At 30.9% G+C, this 24,259-nt stretch overlaps 2 protein-coding genes across 2 annotated transcripts in view; one reads left to right on the plus strand and one right to left on the minus strand.

Annotated features, from left to right (window-relative positions):
* Window positions 1-8,017, minus strand: part of LOC132749658 (RILP-like protein 1) — a 37,223-nt gene extending 29,206 nt beyond the window's left edge. The window contains 5 exon segments of the mRNA XM_060739504.1: window positions 4,598-4,696; window positions 4,699-4,765; window positions 7,615-7,680; window positions 7,682-7,821; window positions 7,824-8,017. Coding sequence (XP_060595487.1) covers window positions 4,598-4,696; window positions 4,699-4,765; window positions 7,615-7,680; window positions 7,682-7,821; window positions 7,824-7,914 — 463 coding nt within the window. The 5' untranslated portion in view covers window positions 7,915-8,017.
* An 8,546-nt stretch (window positions 8,018-16,563) lies between these two features.
* On the plus strand, window positions 16,564-21,916 carry LOC132749659 (transmembrane emp24 domain-containing protein 2-like). The gene is made up of 4 exons (XM_060739505.1): window positions 16,564-16,840; window positions 18,782-18,977; window positions 19,385-19,492; window positions 19,897-21,916. The coding sequence occupies exons 1-4, from the start codon at window positions 16,655-16,657 to the stop codon at window positions 20,019-20,021; spliced, it is 615 nt and encodes a 204-aa protein (XP_060595488.1). The 5' UTR covers window positions 16,564-16,654; the 3' UTR covers window positions 20,022-21,916.
* The last annotated feature ends 2,343 nt before the right edge of the window (window positions 21,917-24,259 follow it).

The following is a 24,259-nucleotide window of genomic DNA, read 5'->3' on the forward strand; positions in this document are numbered from 1 at the left end:
AAATGTACTTTAAAAGTGAAATGAACAAAGAAAGAAATAAATTCTACGCATTACAAATGGTATTAACAATCCATGTTAATTACCAACAAGAGCCACCGCCGGGCGGGGGCAAGTCTCGACTTTTTACTTTTTCTAAAAGCAAACCTCGAAAGGTTTGAACATATCTTAACGTTTCCTTTTTATAAATTTAGTTGGTCTGTCTTGTCACATTAGTTTTGGTTAGCTATATAAATAGAAACACGCAATTCTAAAAATAGTAACATGCAATTCTATAAATAGTAACACGCAATTCTATAAAATTCTATAAATAGTAACTAGCAATTTATGCAATTCTATAAATAGAAACACGCAATTCTATAAATAGAAACATGCAATTCTATAAATAGAAACACGCAATTCTATAAATAGAAACACGCAATTCTATAAATAGAAACACACAATTGTTGTTGTTGTTGTTGTTGTTGTATATATATACAAAAAATGAAAACAAGTGCCGGAAAAAAGTCACATATAAATAAAACAAAAAACACAGTCCATTTTAACTTATTTAATTATTTGCCAACCGGTTTCTCTTATGATCATCAGGGCAAATGTGACGTCGTGATATTTTTTCGCTATTAAAAAAATAAAGAAGCACAAAGCCACTTTGTTTTGGTCTGTCCTTGTTTTGTTTGTTTGTTTCATTTTTTTACGCCTTTTCCCAACAGTATTTCAGTCATATAGGCGGGTAGTTTCCTAACCATCAATCCTGGAGAGTTACACCAGTACTAGACTACCTTCCTCCCTTCTAAACTACCGAAGCATTTTCACGGGGATCGAACCCACGCCAGAGAGGTAACTTGATTAGAAGTCATCGAGTCTAACCCCTCGACCACTAAAATGTGAAAGAAATTACTAAAAATGCCTTAACATCAAAATAATCTCATTGATAATTACGCTTTTTGACAGGTGCCTATCCTAATAGAATGCATTACTGGTTTAACTTCCTTCTCTCCATCAAACATAAATGAATCAATTATTTTAAGTTATTCATAGAACACAAAAAAGAAATCAAAAGACCATAATCATTTCTTTCTAAACCTCTTATTCAAAAATCTCAGATATTGAGCATTTAGACAAATATCCAATATACATTACTGAACTTTTCCCAGCAAATGGCAATTCATAAGGCAATGTTAAAATGTTTATTCTTTCAGGAATATTACCTTTTTTTGTTAGAATGGGAGAGTTTTATATGAGGTAAATGATCAATGCATGTTTACCAGTTGAGTTATAGTTATACAAATAATGAATAATTGATCTGTGTAACCTTTAACCTCTTGAATTTCCTGAACCAGACTTGTCTCAATGCCTTTGTAAAGCAGTCCATTATCAATGTGGATGAAAGTAATTTTGAAGTCAGTCAGCCATGATCAGACTGTACGAACATGAAGACGCAAGGCTTGGCTCTATGCATATACATCTATACATGGTACAATTCATTACATCAACCTCCCCCATCTCATAAAACAGTTGCCATGATGCAATATTTATTTACCGGTACCAATATTTCCGAATTTTCTATTGATCACTATTGATCTAAAGTAAACAGCCTGAGGGAAATCAGCAACCCATTTTTGTTTCTAGAATAGCACAATAAAATTGCCATTTTTCTCCCTATTCATACACAATCTAATATCCTGTTTGTGGGAGGATATGTTCTTTCACATAGATAAATATCTCAGACTAATAGGCTATTTAAGGATTGTATGAAAAAATCTGGTATTATAAGAGTTTGATGAATCTACTTCTGCAGGGTTGTCATTATGAATATTTTTGAGGAGGCTGGAATTGAATTTGAGGAGGCCAGAATAAAAGGAAATATTCAATTTTAAGATATTTTTTATTTCATAAATTTTGTAACTATAAAGAAATCATAAGAATTAAATTTTTGTCAGGTCTAATATAAGCTGTAACTTCAGACAGAATTTTTATTACTTTAGTATCTCACAGTTCCGGACTTATCCTATTTTTGACTTGGAACAGCACTTATCACTTCTACAGCTCAAAATATAATTGTCAAGCACATGCCTAAATTGGACAAAAAGTAAAATACAGCCCTGTTACTCATTATTCTCTTTCATCATTCAGACAGGTGGTTATGAAACATGTGAACATAATAAAAATGAAGATCTGATCATCATAAACTGTCATTCAAATTCATAAAACAAGAAAGAACAGTGTTAGAACAATAACCAGTCTGGTGTCATTTTATGTCCCAGATTGGGTTAGGGCAGTTACCAGGCTAGTGACATTCTATTTCTCAGAATAATATGTGTCTCCAAGTTTTCACATTGATTAACCTGTGTTTGTTTTATCAATGTCAACATAACCAGATCAAACATGTGCCAACATTCAATTCTACAAGGAATTCTATCTACACTGAATGCATGTTATCAGGCTCTATAACAATATTTGACCAGCTTTTATTAAACATTTATTATTTAAAAGCTAGCACTAATAATCTGCAAAGCTAATCATCATTTGCTTTTGCAAACAGTTTAAAGTTAGGTCAGCCTACATATCTATGCACTAAGACCATGCTTCAGACCACTTACTTACCAACTTTACTATTTTGATACTGAAATCTATTACTACATGTACTAATCAAAATGTTAAAGGGCCACTGATGTTTTTTGACGTGACCGGACTGGAGATAATTTTCCAAGATTAATATTCCATTGATATAGTTGTTCTAGACCAAGAACTTGTGTGCAAAGTTTCAGACTATTCCCGCTTACTCATTATTCTAATTGTGAAAAATGACCCAAAATTTAAAACAATTGAAACACTAAACGCTTTTCACTCTAATCAGGCTATTTATTCCAGAGTATATCTTAACCCTTTCCCCCATGAGCATATTGTGAAAAATGGCCATTTTTACTGAAAAGCCTCCTCTTACAAGTTCAAACTGCTATGAAACTATGAAAAATGCTTCAATACTAATCAAACTTGGCACAAATGTTGACTGGACCATTGCCTTTGTGACGACATGCTCAGTCTTAAATTTCCTGTTACCATGGCAACGAGGGGACATCTCAAAATTGCCAAAAATCACTATTTTGCCTCGATTTTTTCCATCAAAATTTATTTCAAAGTGCTGCAACTTCTCAAGGGATTGATATAGAGTCAAAGGCTTTTCAGCGTTGGTTACACGTTATATTATGATCGACCTGGGGTCATTTTTAGCCTCTCACAAGTCCAAAATTTTCTTGACCAACATTTCTCAAACGAAAACATGTGTTTGGGGCCCAAATAGGACATTTTTTCACTATTTGAGGCCTAAAAAAGGGGGGGGGGGTCGAAAATGCGTTGTTTCGCGTATATATGTGGTAAAGGGTTAATAATCCTTTGCATATCTTTCTGTTTTAAATTCCCCAGCTGAACAAAGAAGAAATTCAAGTTTTTTTTTTGCAGATTTTAGACCTATAAATTCCCTTAAAATTTACTGCCCCAATCTAAAGAAAGTCTACACAAAAAAATTTATATTTTTTGTAAAAAGAAAACTTAGTTTAATAATAGTTAAATTCATATAAATTTGAAGATATAAATTTTTTTTTTAATTTAATATAGTAAAATGTTAACAAAAATATTATGTTTGGGGTTCAAAAATATGAAACTAAATCACAAAATGGGTTATTGCTCTTTTTTACTATGCTTACCATATAGCAAGATTCTTTTTCTTGAAAAGTTAAAAAACACATTTAAAACTTTAAAAGCACCTTGAAAATAAACCAAAAAAAATGGTGGGGAAAAAAAAGAAATTCAATTAAATCTTAGAGAAATGCTAACATTTTTTTAAATATTCAAATAAAAAATTTAGCAGGAGAAAAAATATTGCTTTTGAAATGACTTTTTAATGATTTCTCATTTGTTGCCATGGAAACAAAAATAAACTGAAAAATTGAATATGGAATTATAACTGGATTGCCCGTGTCCGATTAAGCTTCATACAAAAAATTGAAAAAATTTGGGGTTAAAAATTGCCTTGTTTTTTAAAAGAAATTATTTCTTGAAAATGTGAAAAAATTTTCCCAAAAGTCAAAAATGAATATTGAGAATGAATTAGATACTGGTGTTTTCCTTTCTCTTCTTTATATAAAGTTTGACCACATAATTTTGCGGTTACAATTTTACCATTTTAAATAAAATATAAATAGTTCTTACTGAAAATTAAATACAGCAGCAGTGTAAAAAAGACTTTTAATTCCGCTGAGCAGTACATTAATAAATAAAAATTATCAAAAAATGAGCAATTTTTAAACCCTAAAATTGTCTCCTTTAAAGCAAGGGAAAAATTTGGGGAAACGGGACCCATGTCACATATATCTGAAGAGTCAACAAAAATGTAAACTTGCCTTGGGCTTTTACATATACCGGTATATTTGATTTCATAATATTTATTTGATACAACTTTGTGTTGGTGTAAAATGTCTTTAGCTTCATTGTCACAAAAAGGTAGCCCACTAAAGCAAAATCCTAAACAAAAAACATCACAAAGAGTTTAAGGGTAAGTTAGGGTAAGTGAAGTGTTTGGTAACTTTATTATTTAACTTACGTTTTGTTACAGCAGCAACTTCTTCAACAACAGCTTGTTTTTGTTCTGACAATGATGATCGAAGTCTTCTATTCTCCTCCTGCAATCTACCTATTGATGCATCTGTTCTTTTGATTCTTTTTGCCAAGTCTCCTCTATCTGTATCAACTCCCTAAAGGAAAAAATTTTCTCATTTTTTAAAAATTAAAAAAAAAAAACAAATTTAATTGGGGTTTTACCAAGTTGGATTTTCCAAAAATTTAGGGAGACATTATTAAGAAGTAAGTATCAGTTGTCTTATTATCATTTTATTTGCTAAATCTGCAGCAAATACCCTGACATACATGTATTTCAAGGAGGTCAATGTTTAGAAAAAAAGTAATTAACATGTATATATAATAGTTCATAACTAATAAATTTGCACACACTGAGGTTCTTGCTTGATAAGGATTCCTATCAAATTTACTATGACTTGAATAATGACCTGATTCCCTATCAAGTTTTACTGTGACCGTTGATCTAATGACCTCCAAGAATAGGGATCATCTACTGGCCATTGGCAATATCCCTACCAAGTAAAGTTCATTTACATGTACTTAGATTTATTCCATCTGAAGTTATTGACTGACAAGGAATTTATATAATCAAAAATTGTGACCTTGACCATGAACTCCAAATAAATAGGGTAATCTATTAGCTATGGGTAACTTCCCTATCAAATTTAACTTACTTAGCCTTAGGCCTATTCTATTTAAAGTTATTGGTCAGAGCATGAATTTACAAAAGTGTCAATGCATACCATTTCCTAGCCATTTTGGGATCAAGTACTTAACCCAGTTTGGGAAACTATGTGCTGTAAAAAAAACATAAATTCTTGTTGTTGTTGCTGTTGTTTTTTGACTTTTTCACTGATAGGAGAAGGGACTCTTTAATTAAATTTTGGGGAAAATGACACAACATTTTTGCAAAAGGGAAAGAAAAATCTTTTAAGTAGACCACATTTCCATAATTTTCACAAAAAGACCTCTATTGAAAAACATGCCTCAATTAGGATTTTTTAAATATTTTTATTATCAAATAGGGAAATTTAAAAATATATGAAAGAAACATAATTATATTTCTGATCATTTTTTTTTTCACTTTTAAGATGTTTCTACCTTTACATTAAGAGTTTCTGAATCTGCTCATTGTCAAAAAAAAATGGATTCCTCTTTCAAAGCAAGTTTAGAATATTTCTTTCTACCTTTTAAATCCTTTTTTTCAGATTCTTTTGGTGTAGTGTTTTGAATTTTGCATTGTGTTTATTCTGTCAAAGATAACAGAATCATAACAAATACATAAAATCCATCAAATGATTTCCACTATACTGCCAACACTGATCCATTAAGGCATTAATTTTTATGGTACATGTGACTAACAGTGTGATACTATACCCTTTGACCTTTAACCTTATGACCTTCAAATCTGGAGTCATTTTTTTGGCCACGGGCAATGTTCCTACTACAATATATGTTTATAAACCATGGCCTTTTCACTCTCAAGTGTTTGATATGACCTTGACCTTTGACTAAAACCTTTAAATCAATAGAGGTCATCAAAATATATGAAGCTATGAGAATGTCAATCCAAGTAATATGAACCAGAGCTTATTCCTTTACAAGCTTTTAAAACACTTTTAAGACTTTAACATTAAATGTTACTATCACCTTGACCTTTAACCTAATGACCTTCAATCATGAGTCATTTTTGGCCATGAGCAATGTTCCTACTACAATATGCTTTTTAAACCATGGCTTTTCTTTCAAGTGTTGATATGACAAGTGTCACTGTGACCTTGGCAATGGTTTTTGAATTTCAAAGTTAATAAGGGGTCATCTAAAAGTGTTTTTTTAGTCTTTTGTGAATGGTTGCAACAGCGTGCATAAAAACAGACAGAACACCCCATTATATAGGAATTAACATTTTATGTTCCCACAACATTATGTTACTAAAATTTCCTGGGATTTTATTTCTGGAATGGGGTACAAAGAAATATGAGGGCAGGCTGATGCGTCTATAGTCCCTACTGTGGAGACCAAACCGGACGCCATCAAAACTTTGTCCCGAAAATGCCTTAATTATTAAGTGTTTTTTATTTATTCAGTGGTTGTTGATCTATAAGTCACTTTTATATCAACAATAACTGCAGGTTTGTTCTATAATTAAGTAATTAAATTTATTTCAATTTTCGTAAATGGTAATATTTCATCTTTTTCAAGAACATTGATATTGAAAATTTGGACGTCAAGAGTGACCTCTTATACTAGCTATAATCATTTGCAGAGTGGTAATAGTAAATCTAAAACTTCAGCATTTGCTGCTTATAATATATCATGTTAAAAATAAAAAAAAATTAAAACACCAAAGCCTTTATTGAATTAAATCAGCATCATGGACATGTCTGTATGTAAATATGGTACTGTACTGTAGTGTGGACAATTGAGGTAATTTTAATACCCCCCTTCACAGGCCTCAGATATATGTGTCAACATAATCAGAAATAAACAAACTAGTATATTAGTTAGGAGAAGAGCCTAGCTGTACTGACTACAGTGTCAAATTTTCAGATCTCTAGCTTTAAAATTATGAAAGATGGAAAAAAGCGGCTGGTTGGTGGTCCCCTTCCAGTACACAAATTTTGTCAAACAAGATCCAAACTACTGACATTTTAGAAAACATAATATTATTAGCTAAACACTGTTTCCGGTATGTTACTGATTTATCTCTGGGGAATTATATCTAATAAGAGTACACAGCGCTACTATTGCTATTTTTCCATTATTAATCAATGTTCCTTTACCTCTCCATCCCTGATTTTACAAAACTTAAATTATCTATAAATAATAAATTTAAAACAGTCACAGTGGCAGCTGCAATAATGATTAGAGATATTTTGTGCGTAGACTTGTGTATTAACATATTTTTTGCACGGAATTATTTGTATACAGCAATGGTACTTTCACTTTTATTCAAAGAGTTTTGTGCAAAATTTTCAATACCTCTTCAAAACGAACTCTTTCTTGATTTCTCTCTGCCTTTTCAGTTTCTAGCTTTTCAACAGCATATTCTGAGTTCATTAATTTCACCACTTTCCTTTTCATATTTAGAAGCTAGTGCCTCTAACTGTTCTAAAGCTCTAATCACTTTTGGCATTAAATCAGTCACTGCATCAACCCCATAAATTTCTATCAATTTTTCGAACTCTTTCCTATTCCTGCAGCTTGGTCGTAAATCATTGTGACCGTCACATCAGAAATAACATCTTCTTCCATTCTTCTTCGAATCGGAAAAAGATCCATTGAATAATTAGCACAAAAACATGCTAACAGTTAGTAATTTCCATTTTCAATATTCCTTCCCTGTTTCTGTCAAATGACATTATTCACTCCGTGCCTTGCCTTTAGGTAATAAACCACTATATAATTTCAAAAAAATCTCACCGTGTCAGATGCACATAATTAACATGGTGTGAAATAAAGTGCCCGATTATTTTTTTTAATGGCACATGTTTCGCGTGCATAAAATTAAAGCTAGTTAGCAATTGCATAAATAATAAAGAGTAAAAAGGAGTCTTATGAATGGATTGCGATGCTATATGAAAATTCGAGATGACAGAGACTCGAATGTTTCTACAAATTAGATTTTTATAGTAATATTTCATGTATTCCTTTGACTAATTTCTTGTAAACAAAAGATTTCTTTTCATCGCCGTTTATACATGTACTTGAGACATTGGCTTTTCTTTCATGCTATAAATAGAGGATATTGAATGAGTGTAGGTTCAATAATGAATTTATTGTAAGAATTTAATAGAATTATATTCTGCGAGCCTCTGGCGAACAAAATATTATTTTATTTAAAGATTTCAATAAATTCAGTAATGAACCTACACGAATATAATATTCTATTTATTACATACCAAAAATAAAGACCGTTTGAAGTGAAAAAGAACCATTTTTCATTGACGTGCCTATAGTACAGCGCGTCTTAATTATCGCTGTTCATTTAACGCAAATAACGTCACGTCAAACTACATATATATGCGCGGTCGTGCATTACCACTTTTACGGATAGGAGTCGCAAAATTGGCACGGGTATGTGATAAAAGCCGTTATGAAACTTTTGCAATGGACAGAATCTTAAAAATATACTTTTCAAATACATAAAGGTTGAGTATTGACCTAAACTTATGGAATTTGACAAGCCTGTTTCTTTACATCTTTTCTTCATTATGTATGTGAGTTTTACCTTTTATTTACAGTACTGTAGTTTTTGTGAAATACAGTATTCATGAAATACCCCAAAAATTCTTTTAAAAAAACAAAAATGAATTTATGTCTTGAGCCTGCGACATTTTCAATTTCGGTGTAGCGTTAAATTTTAGAAATTATAAATTGATAATAAAAAGATTTTTAGTTTTCTTCATATATGTTAATATTTTGTTCCATTAATGAAAGCTATATTCACATTTTAGAATTGAATTGTTGTCTATATTTGAAACATGTTTGTCAAACGCGTTTGAAGCGTCATTTATATGATTTTTTATACTAATGCAAAACAGTTCGTGTTTCCGTTATGGTAACACTCTTAAGCTAAAAGACAATACAAGGTAATATCATTTGCTAGAGAGATAGAGAGAAAGAATTGATATGATCTAATGCCTGTACTTCAGCAGTTTAAAAAGTCATACATAATTATTATTATTATTTTGTATACATATACCGAAATCCATGGTATAGATGTCTTATTTAGAAATGTGAAGGTTCTTGGACATAATGCAATTAATATATTATGTCCAAGAATAAATCTAGAAACACTAAATAAACATTCGGAAAACGATTGCAAGAACCCTATTTTACCTGTCTATCTAATCGTTTCCTGCTAAAATTTTATATTTATAATGCATGCATATACTAGTAATCTATAAAAAAAAACTGTACTGGGTGAGCGTTAATGAGGATTGGTCTATAATGGGGACATTTTCCATAAGTATTTCAAATGATTATAAAAACAAGAGAAATATATCATTTGGATATTCTAAAAAAATTCTTGAAAAAATAATATTTAAAGTTCTTTAAGTGACATAGCATGGACATTTATATGATGAATAATAATATTTTGTTCTAGAACAAATTATTGTCTGCTTTTTTTTGGACATGTTATATTGAATCATGTATCTCGATCACACTTTCAAACAAAATATAATCATATCGTGATTGATTGTCATGTATAAAACTTTATGGTTCACATTAAAGGTTGTGAAGCTTATACGATACAAATTTAATTTTTGAAAGACAAAATATATCAGCACAATATACAGAGAATATTGGTTTGCAAAGCTATTATCCAGTCTTGGGGAGCATACGCCGCTTTTCATGGAATGGCATGAAAGTGTCACATTCACGGTTCCATGAACACATCAGCGGATGTTTCTAAATTGAACAGTTTGAACAGTTTATTGAAAATGCTGGGCCTCTTAGAGGCATCAGTCACATATACAATAATATATACATATAATATGACATATCATAAAGAGATATCCACGAAATATACTAATGTACTACATGGCAAATATAAATCAAAAATGAAAGTGTTACATTATGAAAATAAGCTTAGTTATCAGTTACTTAAATGCTGACATAATTTTTTTACAGAATACTGCAAGTTTTAACAATATACTCCTATCTGTGCTATTCATTAACATAGAAAACTTGATTGAATTAACATTAGTACTATACTCTCTAGTAATATATTTTTTTCTATCAGTATAAAAGATTTGACAATTAAATAAGTAATGATATTCATCACCAAGTGAGCTATCATATGGTAAAATATCTAAAAACTTTTCAAATCTGAATTCACTTTTGTACATTCTATAATTCAGACATTTACTTGATTCTGACATTTCACTATGCCAATTTTGAACGAACTGATCTTTCAGTCTATTTTTAACAATTTTCTTAAACAATGGAAGAGAAGTGGCAACATTATTAATCCAAAATTTTGATAAACCCAGTGAATCTAGTAATTTACAAACACTTTTCATCCATGGGAGTTTCAACACATTTCTACAATACAAAGAGTGTGACATATCATACAATATATATGGCTTATTGATTCTTGTTTGCCACTTAAAATCTTATTCCAAAAGCACAAAACTCTACTTTTTATATGAATAGATAAAGGTAATATCCCTAAATCTCCATAAAGCATACAATTTGGAGTACTTTGTTTCAAATTTAATATGAGTTTATAAAATTTTAATTGAAATCTATCTGTGATATTCACATTTTCAATTCCCCACACTTCGCTACCATATAACAATATAGGTGCTACCATGCTATCAAATAAATGAATGTGCATACTGATAGGTAAATCCAATTTTCTAGCCTTAACTATAATTGAAAACATAGCCTTTCTTGCCTGTTCTAATAAATGATTCTTCAAAATTTCACCATTTAATGTTAAAATGTTGAATTCTGCTGAAGCCGGTGCACGGGGGATGGGAAGTGCAAATGAGGCGGGCGTGGGAGGCAGCTAATAAGAATCTTACACCGGCTGCCGGTACAGACCGGAATATCTAGCTCGAGGGTAATTGTTTACAGCGGTAACGAGGCTCTGCCGAGTTTCCGCTAAACAGTTTCCCGAGAGCTAGATATTCCCGTCTGTACCAACAGCCGATGTTTGATTCTTCTTCTTGCATATTCCATGTCAATTTCTTTCGGAACAGAAATTATGAAAACTGATATTCTCATTACGCACTTTTTTCTTATAGTAGCGTATGAACATACAACTTCATTCATACGGAAAAATGACGCCATCCTAAGAACGCGATTCATTCATAAAAGTCGCGCGTCAATGACGTCATTTAAAGCATGCGACTTGTCTTACATAGGGGTGTAAAATATGAAAAACAAGATCAACAAGGAAAGGCGGCGTTCAATGAACGCAACCCCCATATGACCCAGCAACAAGAACCAATGGCAAGGAGCCCAGGTGGACCCCAAACATAAAAAGGACAGGGCAACGACACGTTAAATCATTAATGATAAATAATTTGTAACTGATTAGGAATTCAAAGAAAATAATAATAGGCCCACAAAGGGGAAGGGACAGGAGACCGGGGAAGGGGGGGGGGGTAATCAAAGAAATAAAACTAGAGGCAATGGGGAAGATACTTACGTAGACGAGAAAACAACAAGGGACACAAGCAAAAGTGTCACCAAAAACAGTATGAAACAACATAGACATACATCTGAGGAACACAGTGGGGCGCCGCCTTGGAACGGTCACAGCATAATAATGACTGCTGGGGAGTTTAAAAACGGTTAATGGTGCACCAAACTCGCTCTTAGCCCCACCATGTTCTATAAACGAGACAGTGTAAATAAAATGAATCCGCGCCAAGTGAAATCTAACAGTTGTCATGGTTACAAAAGGTTAAATAAGTAAAAACCTAAAATGATCATGTAGAAAATATAAAAGTAAACCCAATGACATGACAAAAGTACTCAATGTCCTAAAGGAAGAACAGAGCAACAAGAAAATCACCTACAAGGGCCCGACGAAGCAAGGCAGAAGACGAACATTAGACAATTCAGTCCCAAGGGCTTTACGAACTATCCATCATAGAGTCTCCCACTTGGTCCGTCAGATGCAATCAAAAGAGGAAAGCGTAGTGTCCAACTGTAAAAGGGTTGAACACTAAACATGCAGTATGTCTTAAAATAGTAGGGTCATAACCTCTTTTAATAAAACGTTTAATGATTTTAGTAAAAACAGCAGAAAAATTACCATGACCCAAAATCTTACGAAGTTTGTAACCACATCGCCATAAAAACCAGGCTGGCTAATCCTTGTCGCAGAAGAGTTTTTTAAAATCACTATTGAATTTAGAAATTAAATCAAAGTTACGATTGTAAAATTTAGTAAAATATTTCCGTAATTTATGATAGCGGTAGCCCTGTTTTAGAAGCTTGCTGGTAATAAAAATTTTCGCTCGTTGAAATCCTTTACGTTGTTACAAAGCTCTAGCAATCTAATTAACTGAGAAACATAAACCGTGGATTTTGCTGGGGTTCGTTCCTCCAAATGTGGATAATTAACTATACAAAAGTAAGTCATCTTTTTATCAAAAATTTTCGTGGAATAGTGCTTTGATAGTAATTAGAAAAAATGTTTACAAAAATTTCAAAGTTCTTTTTATTGTTGAGTTATGCGGATAATGTGACCCTTTTGATCAAAAAAGGATTTTTAAAATTAAAATATATAAGGTTTGGAATATTATTAAAATGGACTATAAATTTTTGTTTTCTTAAAGCTAAACTAAAGTTTTTCATGGTAAAAAACAAAATCGGACCGGGGGTGAATTTTAGTCCCATGGGAATTTCCTATATTTTTTTAAAGGGTTCCAAACCTGACATAATGTTTTTAAAAGAAAAGGAGTGCTCTAAAAACTTGTAAAAGGTCCATGTATAAATTTTTAAAAATACGTTATAAAAAAAGCTTTTTTAGAATTACATGCAAAAAGGAAATTTTTTTCCTGAAAAGTTTCTAAATTAGAGAATTAGTTTTTCATTGTTTAAATTTATTGGCAAAGTTTTATAAAGTGTAAAAAAATGTATGTTGAAGTTGAAGTTGAAAGTTTTTAAAATTTTGAATTTATCCAGATTTTCCCAATTTTTTAAATTTACCAAAAAAGGTTTTGCCCGTGTTTTCATAGATTTTATACAATATTAATTTAACGTGTTTTAATGGCGTCAAACAAATAATAAAAAGAAAATTTCTTGTAGTGAAGTGTAGAGTTAGCAAAAAATCTGGCTTTGTAAAGGGTTTTTTTTTAATTTAGGAATCCAATACATAAAAGGAAATTTGAGTTTTTTTCATTTTAAATTTGGGTTTAAAATTTTGGGAAAAAAATTTGTATTGATTTTTTTACAAAGTTTTTTGGAGGAGAGGTTTTTGAATACGCATTAGTGCTTTTAGTTCCCTTTTGCAAAAATTAAAGTAAGGTTCGTCAAACAAATTTTAATTTTTCCGCTGTCGTGGGACAAAATTTTGAATGAAAAGTAAATTTTTTTTCAGATGTTTAAGTAATCTTGGTTTAGGTGGGAAAGATTTTTTTCAGAAAAAATTAAAGTGAATATAAATTTTTTAAAAATGTTACGTTTCATTAATAGAGCATTAATCCCCTTTAGGCGACACATTTACAAAAACCCTTTTAGATTTTTAAAATTTACCACGAAGCTTAAAAAAAATTTAGAAGGGTTTTGGGTTTTAGGTCTTTTTTAAGAAAAAGTTTAGAATTCTTTGTCTCATTTTTTCAAAATTACCTTTTTTTTTGGGCCAAAACGAATTTTCAAATTTGAAAATATTTTGGGTTTAGTTGTTGGAGTATTAGACTGAATATCTAAGTCAGAAACCACTTTGTTGTAATTAAATATGATATTTCTAACAGGTTTCTTATATTTATAGCAAATAATTTGGTATCTCGGAGTTTTTGAAGTATAAAGGAACTGAATTAGTGACACGTTTTATCACGAAAAATACTTGGTAAATCGATGAAATCGATACCTTTATTAAGAAGGTTACTTTTAGGAAATGCCTGTTGTGGTCAGAAGTGTTGTCGATATGAGGTCTTAAGACGTGCTGAGTATAACTTTGAATAAGATAAGCTGCTGTATATAAAGGATCTGTTTGAATAACTATATTCTGCCTCCGCGTCTAAGATTTTCAGAGATGATAATGAAAGGGAAGTAAGACGTGATAACATTGCATGTTTACCAGAGTTTTTTAAGATAACTTTAAGTCGTTGCAAGACAGGGATTTTAGATTTACGTTTTGCATGTTGCCAATTTCTATCGGAGATGGGATTATTTGAAATTTGAAAGAAAAAATTTTAATGTTGGGACTTTGAGATTTCGTTTTGGAAAAAATTGTATTTAGGCCCAAATGGGAAAGCGTTTAGTTTTTGTTCATTTTTTAATTCTGCTAAGGCTACTTTACTTTTAAAAAGGAAAAAAGATTCGAACGTAAAATTTTTGTTCCCGGGTTTAAATTTAAAATTTTTAAAAAGAGCATTTTGAAAATTTGGGAAAAGAAAGTTGTAAATTTTTTGCGATTTCTCATTTTATAAAAAATTACGTCAATTTTAAGAGAACTCTGTCTGACAACTGTTGCACACCCAGGGTGTTTAAGTTAAAAAATAAAAAAATGAGTTGCCTTTTGTCAATTTGTTTCAAATAATATTAAAAGTTTCCCTTTACATTAGAGGTATTTTTGATTGCGTAAAAAGTTAAACATCGCACTCTTTAGAATTCCTTATTAATTCTCTTGAAAAGTTTTTGCACCGGGGTAACGGTAGATATTCTGTTGAAAAGAAGAAGCCTTTCCAAAAGACTTAAAAAAACCCAACTAATATTTTAGTTTGTCGTTTTGGGGGGGCTTTGGGATCTTTTTCTCTAGTTTAGGTTTCCCCCTTACGTACACCAATTTAGGGATAATTTAAGAAATGTACAAAAGCCAATTATAAATTCTTTTCCCCAGTCTAAAAAAAGTTCAAAATATTGTAAAAATTTAAAAGTTTTTAAAAAATAAACATTTGATTGTTTTAAAATAAGAAATTTCAGTTTGTTATTTTACATGTACTTGGTGAAGGTAATATTCGTCTAGCAGATTATGAGTTCCGAAACGGGTTTAAAAAACTTATTATTATTTAAGGTTTATTTGTAAACCACCACACGGACAAAGACATAGAAATTCATAGCTCTTATAGTTCACTGATAATGGGTTAGTGCAAATTGTAATGGAAAAGCGCCTGTAACTGGTGAGTGCGCCATATTGGGAACAAGGTGCATTTGAGACAAATTACTTAAACAGATATGTAATATTTGGTACTTTATATAGACAATAGTCTATTATATTATAATGACATCTAAGTCATAATATAAACAACTAACACAAAGTGTGTCTTGACTGTTTAATTTACTAATTCCAAGTGCGCTGTAGCTGCATACATTTAGGCGGGAATACATGTTACAGAGAATCATGGGAAGTATAGACTTGCTATAGTGATAACATAAATGAATTACAAGTACATAATTCTACAAGATAGAGTTCTGTTCTTTCAGTGTTTAGGTTTGTTTGGCCCATTATGCCCCAGAAATGCTTTTATTTTTCTTTCTCAAAAGCTTATTATTTTTGGTGTCCTCTTAAAGTTCCCAAAAAGTCACTCCTTGGCCAATTATGTGAACTGTCTTTAACTTCTGGTGCCTTTGGGCAATTTCTAGAGTCACGGATTTATATATCTATATATATTTATATATATATATAAATCCGTGCTAGAGTATAATGATTGGAAGTGAAAAAATACTACTTTTTTACATTTTGCTACTTTTCTGACAAATAATTTCATACTTAGCGCTAATTTCTTAATGTCAAAAGCATCTAACATGCTCTAAAGTAATATTTCAATGTAATAAAACTATTGTTTGCCCTTTCTAAAGAAGGAAAAAACTATTCATTTCTGAAGTACAAGTGTCGCACAATTAGTGCAGAGAAAAATATTTTTCATGATATTTACCGATAAAAAGTAATAAACATTAACAGATTTAAAATTAGATATTCAGTCTATTTCAACACCATAAAGCTTCACATGTTCGTAATAAACAACAATAAAATTCATGGTTAATGTGTAGGATTTACACTCGTATTTAGCTGTATCTGAACTATATTAAATTACATAGCGGTTTTCGACCAAGCCGGCTGAGCTATTATACCGCCAACAGGATTTCATGAAATGTAAATAATAACGATAAAGATAAAATAAAAAAAATCTCGAATCTCTTGTAAAAGCTCTGTATAATACGAATGACAAAACATGTTTTAATCTGTATAAAATGAACCTGTCTTTTTGTTAACCTTATTTTGTCCAACTTCTTACAGCCATTTATTCAGTGCGAGACTTGTTGCGCATGCCCAGACTAAACTTACGTGGCATGAAACAATTTTTTAGTAAAACGTAAACAAATAGACAAAAGTATGCATCACCTGGTGTTAACAGCGACTGTTGTTGCTTCATTATTATACATATCCACCGTCCAATGTTATTTCATAAACATTGATGCCCATGCAGAAGAATGTTTCTTCGACAAAGTCACGTCCGGCACGAAAATGAGTCTGATGTTTGAGGTGGCAGAAGGTGGTTTCCTTGACATAGACGTAAAGGTATTGTCAGCAAGTCCATTGCATATACTTTACTGAATTATCCAAGAAGTTATAATTGAACTTCTGAAATGAGTGATCCTAATATTTTTTGGGCATTTACTTCAAAGAATAATTCTGTAATTGTACCAGTTAGTTTTTCTGGTTTCCATATGCTTTGTAATTTCAGTCATGACAGGATAATTACCAACCAGTAAGAAAGTCAATAATCTTTGACTGAAAATTAAGCTACATTGATTTCACGGTGTCGTTCATTTATAATTGGAGAAAATGTCTGAATAACTGGATAGCTTATTACGTACAGTTGTGGAATGGGTTTCCTAGGTATTGAATGTTTGTCCTGGACGATTTCGAGACGTTTCGGCCCCAAGACGTATCGGCCCCAAACTACCCAAGACGTTTCGGCCCCGGACGTTTCGGCCCTTTACCAAATCGGCCCCAGAATAAGCACTGTATTTTAAACCGATATATTAATAGCATTTCAATAAAAAAAAATAATCAATTAATATATATATTTAATCATTTTGTATAAAAACTAGATTATTATAGTAGTAGGGGGAGAGTATTCAATACAAACAGAACAGAACATAAACTTTATTTGAAAAAATATAATACACAATTGACAAACAAACAATTATTAACCTGAATAAATAATATTTATTTGAATGATTAAGAAGCAAGACACAAAACAATACCGCCAATAAGCATAAAGTATAAACAGTTAATTAGTAACACTTTGAAAAAATTACGTATAGTTTAATTAAGATCAAAAGATAATGTTTTATAAGTAAGTAACCAGCCGTTATTGTTTGTTACACCTTTAAAAATATTAACGTATATCTAAATGGTTCAAGAGATCAAAAGATAATAAATAATTATTCAAAGAATTAAAGTGTCATTATTGTTTAATTGTAATTAAATTAATTGTTGTCAATCAATCAAGCAATACACTATAGTGGGGCCGAAACGTCTCGCGGAAAAGGGCCGAAACGTCCAGGGGCCGATTTTTCGACTGGGGCCGATTTGGTTTGGGGCCGAAACGTCCTGTTTGCGTCCTGGACAGACAGCACATTTCTCGGCTATATCCTGGAATAGACCCCGGGGTCTAAACCAGGAGTATATATAAGGTTCATTCCGTTTTCTTTAGTGTATTATATACAGGTTTTACTTCTGAAATATACATAGGGATCTAATCCAGGAGATTGCCCATTTCTCTCAAACAGTGACATACTTAGTGCCAAAATGTTGGATGCTATAGAGCTCCAGATTCCAATGTCTATTCAAGAATGTGCAATTGGGGGACGTAAAATGGCATTATACAGAAACCGTGTTAGAATAAGATAACTGTTGTCAGTAACCAAGGCTACTGTTTTAAATTCATTGCAAATCTGGGACAAAATACAACAAAACAAGAAACTGGAGATAAGCGCTGCAGTATCGTTTCATCAAAACATGCATATGCTCTGCCATTTTGTCATGTTGATCGAAATTGTGAAAGGTTATATTTTGTCCAACCAGTGTAAATAAGAGAAATATAAGCCATTTGACATTAGGGCCAGCAAAATCTGATTTCGACTTTCTTGTCCATTTTTTATGAAAGCATCTCTTAAATTTGTACAATATTTATATAGTAAATTCTTGAAAATTTCTACTTGTCTGTACAGGCTGCAGGATAACCAGTGGACAATACATATAAAGATTTTAACAGTCCGTATATACTGTACTTGTAAATATTTTTTGCATGATGTTATGCAAATCAATTCAAGATATTATTCATGATAACAGCATTAATATATGATTTGAACATCAAGCTTATCGGTTGATGGGCTGTAGATTGGACACCAACATAAGAATGTTTATCTAGTTTGTAGTTACTTGTCCCGTTATATTATGCCTTGGGCGCAAACAAATATGTTTTATTGTAAAATTTTGCTACTTTTTCAGATATATGGCCCAGATGGTAAGGTTATTCATTCTGGAGATAGAGAATCTAATGGGAAATATACATTTGCTGCCCACATGGATGGTGTATATAAGTACTGTTTTAGCAACAAAATGTCCACCATGACTCCAAAGATTGTTATGTTCACAGTTGACATTGGAGAAAAACCAAAACAAGAAGAAAATATGGAGGGAGATGGTAGGAATTGGTCAATTTGCCTCAAAGTTGTAAAATATTTTGTAAATGAGTTATGTTCTGTTGATTGATATTTAACATTTATAAAATATGTGTAAAAATAATAAATGTAAATCTTTAGTATTTGAACTATATATTGTTGTCTTTGCTGGTTTGATCATTTAAAAGAATCGGTATAGCAAACTAGCAGTTAAGGTGAATTAATTAAAATTTTTGTCAAAGTGTTCTCATTATGTCAGATAAATCAGAAATGTCTTGAGCATCAATAGTAAATCCATTGCATAATTCTGCTATGGCATGATGTAAACGGTGGAATGTTGCTTGGCTGAATTTCCTATATATTACTTGAAGTATAATTATCTGATTTTAAGGAACGTTTTTATATTTCTTGAGTATTTGTTATATTACAGAACACCAGAACAAATTGTCCGAGATGATAAATGAACTGTCAACAGCTCTAACAGGAGTTAAACATGAACAAGAGTACATGGAAGTTAGAGAAAGAATTCACAGAGCTAGTATGTATAATATTCCAATATAACACACCATTTAAAGTTCTCTATAAATACTTTTGACATAACTTTTATGTTGTAAGTAAATTTTGACAGATGCTATAATTCTTTCTTAATTAATTAAAAAAGCGAAAGCTTGACCAATTTATATATATCTTTATTTATATTAATTGATATATCTAGAGTTTTTGTGCCATATTTGTGAATAGTTTTCTATGTCAGCAAAAAGGTTTTTTTAAATAAGTCTCCACATATCTCTAGTAAGGGTAAGAGATGACATGAAAGCCAAAAAAAATGGGAATTGTTTGTTCTTTGTCTTCCACAAAAACCAACTTCAGTTGCTTAAACTTACTTTTTAAAATAAATTTGATAAACATCTAATACAATTTGTTAATATATTTTCATTTCAGTTAATGACAATACAAACTCAAGAGTTGTATTGTGGTCTTTCTTTGAGGCATTGGTGCTAGTGGCTATGACTCTGGGACAAGTATATTATCTGAAGAGATTCTTTGAAGTGAGAAGAGTGGTATAACACAAGTGCTTTATAGACTTATAGGATAACAAATTGTTCAACCAGTGGTACAGGCAGCAGCAATTCTACTGTAATAAGATGAAATAATCAACAACTAAAATTTGGGCTATTAACTCCTGTAAAATACTTATTTAAACACTCGTTGAAATCAACATCAATTGTGGGATTATTATAGTAAGAGTTGATAATTGAGATCCAGAAAGATTTTTTGTAAAAACAAAAATGAAAGAAATACTGTTCAAAATTATCATACACATGGATTTGTTCAGTCTGTTCCTTTTGTTATGTTGGGAATATTTATTTTTTTCACTGCTCAAAAGACAAGGTGTATTTCACTAAAATAGATTACTAAATAGCTTGCAAACATTTTTTGTAAAAAAAAAAGCAGTAACGGTTTGACAGTGGGTAAATAAACAATTTGTAATGAGTTTGTTTTTCATGTTGTGTTGGTTACAGTAACAACTAAAATTTCTAAACTATATGTCATTTATCATTGACTATTTACATATGGACTTATTATAAAGGGTCTGTGCTTTCACAGTTATTACTATTGCTTTAGTAATTGATATGTAAGTGCTTTGGTTAGGGGTGTTAAGTATTTATATCTTTATGATTTATCTGGTATTAAATACTAAATTGACTAAAAAATCAATTTCAACTGTAAACTATGAAGATGTTCTAACAGATAAATGAACCTTTTTTTCTCAAAAAAAGTTCTTCTAGTCAAAAAGTATTTTCTTCCATTGGGACATTGTAGTTACCAATTTTGAAAACAGAAAGAGTTTCATTAAGAATTTGGAGTGGGTTATAATAGAAACTACTTAAGAAAGATAAATTATTTTGGCTGTCTGGATACTGGGATAGTAAATAAATCTTGCTTTCTTCATACTGACATCATGTACAGTGTATATAGCTATGAAACTGGGTAACGAGGGGAGGGATTTGTATTTTTTAACTTATTTTGTTTAAATATTTTGAATGTGTGTTTAACCTGAGATGAGCCAGTGAAAAATGTTTGTGACATGTTATTTTGTGATACTATCATGTTAAGTGCGTAAATGAATGAGTGAATGAATTTTTGTTTATTTGTGATATGATTTTGAAGAACATACCATTCCTGCATTAATATGTCTGTAATGATATACTTTTCCATGATCAGTATAAATGTCTTTTGGAATAGAAGATATATTTGTTTATGTGTGTGTATAAGGTTTAATTTCCAAGTAGTTTTCAACAAAAATCTTGTTTATTTTACCAAACATTGTATATAATTATTCTGGAATGATGCATGAACAGTTTTAATCATCGTAACTGGTTTGTTTAGAAACCATTTATGGCTGAAATTTGTATTCTTATATGATTGGTAATTGAATATGATTTTAGAACTTGCTTTGTATTGAGTTGAGTTCCATATTAATTATGTATGTATTGTTTTTTAATGATACAAAAAATAACAAAATGTAAGACTATTAAACAGACTTTTTAAGCTTATTTTATACCTTAAGCAATACTAACAGTTTCATTTCATTGAAGCAAAGAAGTTCATTACACTTTTATCAAGAATCATGTGGATATTGCCTCATTTTGTACATTATATTTACACAAAATGATAATAAGAAAAAAGTTAATACTGGCAACTTAATCCTGAATTTGAAATATAATATTTGTTATCTCATTAATGTTATACAGATGTTGAATTTTGTATAAACATTTACTCATGTAAATAGTTTACCACCATCTAAATGGAGATAGTTCATTAGAAATTCGTAAAACTGTTTAGTAATAAGGACAGTAGATAGCATAATTTCTTAGCTTTGTGCTTACATAACATCTTACAATGTTTTATTACTAAGCCATTATACATTCAAAAATTGAATAAAGAAACTTTTGAAAGATATTGTTTTGATTTCATTTTAAGCTCAACTATTCTAAGAATAGGGCGAGCTATTGTACTCATCTAGGCGTTTGCATCACACTTCGGTTAAGTTTTGTGTGCAAACATGGCTTTTATGATGTTTTTATAATGGATTAAGAGCATGATTGATTATCAACAACTGAAAAAGTAGCACTTAACATGCAGTGATGTTGTAGAGTTGGCAAAATGTAAACAAAGTAATATTTTGACTTCTATACAAAATAACTAATTCTCTAAATAAACCATTTGCCAACAGAGAAAAATAACCAAAAGATAGTTTATGAATATGGCATAGGAGTTTTATTTTGGAAACTGACACGATACCAAAAATAAAATGTTTTTGAGAAATAAAAAAAGTAGCATTTCTTAGGCATTATAGGCCCTTAATGGCACCTATGAATATAAAGTTAACAAATTTAAATTCATCTTCTGTACAGTCTTTAATTTTCAAGCTTTATTTCAATGAAATTGCTTCCAGTAGAAATGACCATTTTTGGTTGTGCCATTTTGTATGCTCAGACTACAGTGCAGGAATAGCACAAAAGACAGAGAATCTGCCACATGAAGGTTCAATATCAAGTAGTGTCAAATGAAAGTCTATGATGAAAATAGTACTAGTAGATTCCTCGCCCATAACTTCCCAGAAAATGGATGTTTCATTCACAGTAAGGTTTCCACTAGAATTTGCCAAAATTTAAATATGTGGAGAAAAAACACACCAAACATATTTGTAACAAATGAATTACAAAAATTATATTGACCACTGATAATTCAACACAAAAGTTGGGGTTAATTCTCTGATGAAAGTTGCTGCAGTTTAATCATGTGACCTGTACTGGGTATAATGCAAATACATTGTAGATCTAAATATATCAGGAATGGATTTGAGAGTGTTTCAATAAACTTACAGCTTCCAGCACAATCAAACTAAAATAAATTCAAACAAACTAAACATATCTATAGCATACCTTTTTAGTGAAGATTTACCATGGGTCATTGCTGACTTCTACAAATAGAACTTATTTATAATAACTTATTTCTGTTCTTGTTCAGAGAACTGCCCATTACAGGTTCTTGTTCAAATATGTATCTAATAAAGCCTTTGCTTTCTGACAGTATTATGCTTGAAATTATTAAGTAAATATTCTTTGGCTACAAAATAATTAATATTAGTATTGAATAAAAATGGAATATTCCCTATATAGAACAAAATGGATTATAGATTAAATGTAAACTGGTAGACTTTACATAGAATTAATGAGCTAAAATAACACAATTGCCCAAAGGCAATAACATACTATTGGCTTTATAAAGGGAGGAAACTAAAATCAATATTGAGATTCATCATTTACAAATTGTGTCCCTTTTCCAACTGAATTTCCCTTCAAGTACATGTAGTTTACCTTCAAGTTCTATTAAACCAAATTACTAAAATAATTATTTTCTTTCGTTTTAAACATTTTAAGTGAGTTCTGTCTTAAATCTCGAGATTTTCATTGGTCATTGTATAGTCTGTGACAGATGCTAACCAAATCAAATGTCTGAGTTTGAATTGAGAAAATTTCTTTATAACCTCGGGCCTAAATATCTTTGGTTATATTATTCATACCTACACTATTTTTAGCTTTTCAGTCAGAGTTGCATTGTTGTTGTTGTTGTTGTTGTGCAGTAACTTTAATGTAGCCCATTACTTATAGATTTCAAAACGTATCGACACTATTTGAAATATTTGTTTATCATCACAAGGCACAGATGTACAACAAGGGGCAATACTCTAAAAGCTATAGTTTTTAAGTTCTGCTTCTTTTTAATTTAGAACTTTTCGTAAAGTCGAAAGATATCAACATGAAACTTGGAAAATTTGCTCATGACAAAGGACTGTTGCAAGATTATCAAAAATTATACACTTGGTAATGACAAGAAGACACATTTATAGGACATATAAGGGACATAACTGATTGGTATTTATAGAGTAATGCCCCTTTTTTGCATGGAAAATAATCAAACTTGAGTAAAAATACCAATATCTTGAAACATTTCTAAACACAAAGATATTCATCTTACAGAGAAGTGATTGCAACAGCCATATCCCCCATCTTTGAATTAAAATTTTTGTTGTTGTTGCCCTTAACAGACAAACATAATATTATATTGTGGTCTTGCTTTTTTCCTATAAGTAAATAATAATTGTGATATATTACCAGGATATCTTTAGAAATCATCATTTCAGTTAATTTTTACTTGAATACACTTGATTATAGCATTTAAAAAAGAAAGGACATGGTCTGTCCCTGAAGCTTTAATGATACAATAATTAAATTAT

Source organism: Ruditapes philippinarum, unplaced genomic scaffold (genome assembly GCF_026571515.1).
Source record: "Ruditapes philippinarum isolate M1 unplaced genomic scaffold, ASM2657151v2 ctg985_1_1_1_1, whole genome shotgun sequence".
Taxonomy (NCBI): Eukaryota; Metazoa; Mollusca; class Bivalvia; order Venerida; family Veneridae; genus Ruditapes; species Ruditapes philippinarum.

Coding starts and splice junctions, on each gene's coding strand:
- LOC132749659 (XM_060739505.1), top strand. CDS start 16,655: ATGCATCACCTGGTGTTAACAGCGACTGTTGTTGCTTCATTATTATAC. Junction 18,978..19,384: donor AGAAAATATGGAGGGAGATG/GTAGGAATTGGT, acceptor GTTATATTACAG/AACACCAGAACAAATTGTCC. Junction 19,493..19,896: donor AGAAAGAATTCACAGAGCTA/GTATGTATAATA, acceptor TTTTCATTTCAG/TTAATGACAATACAAACTCA.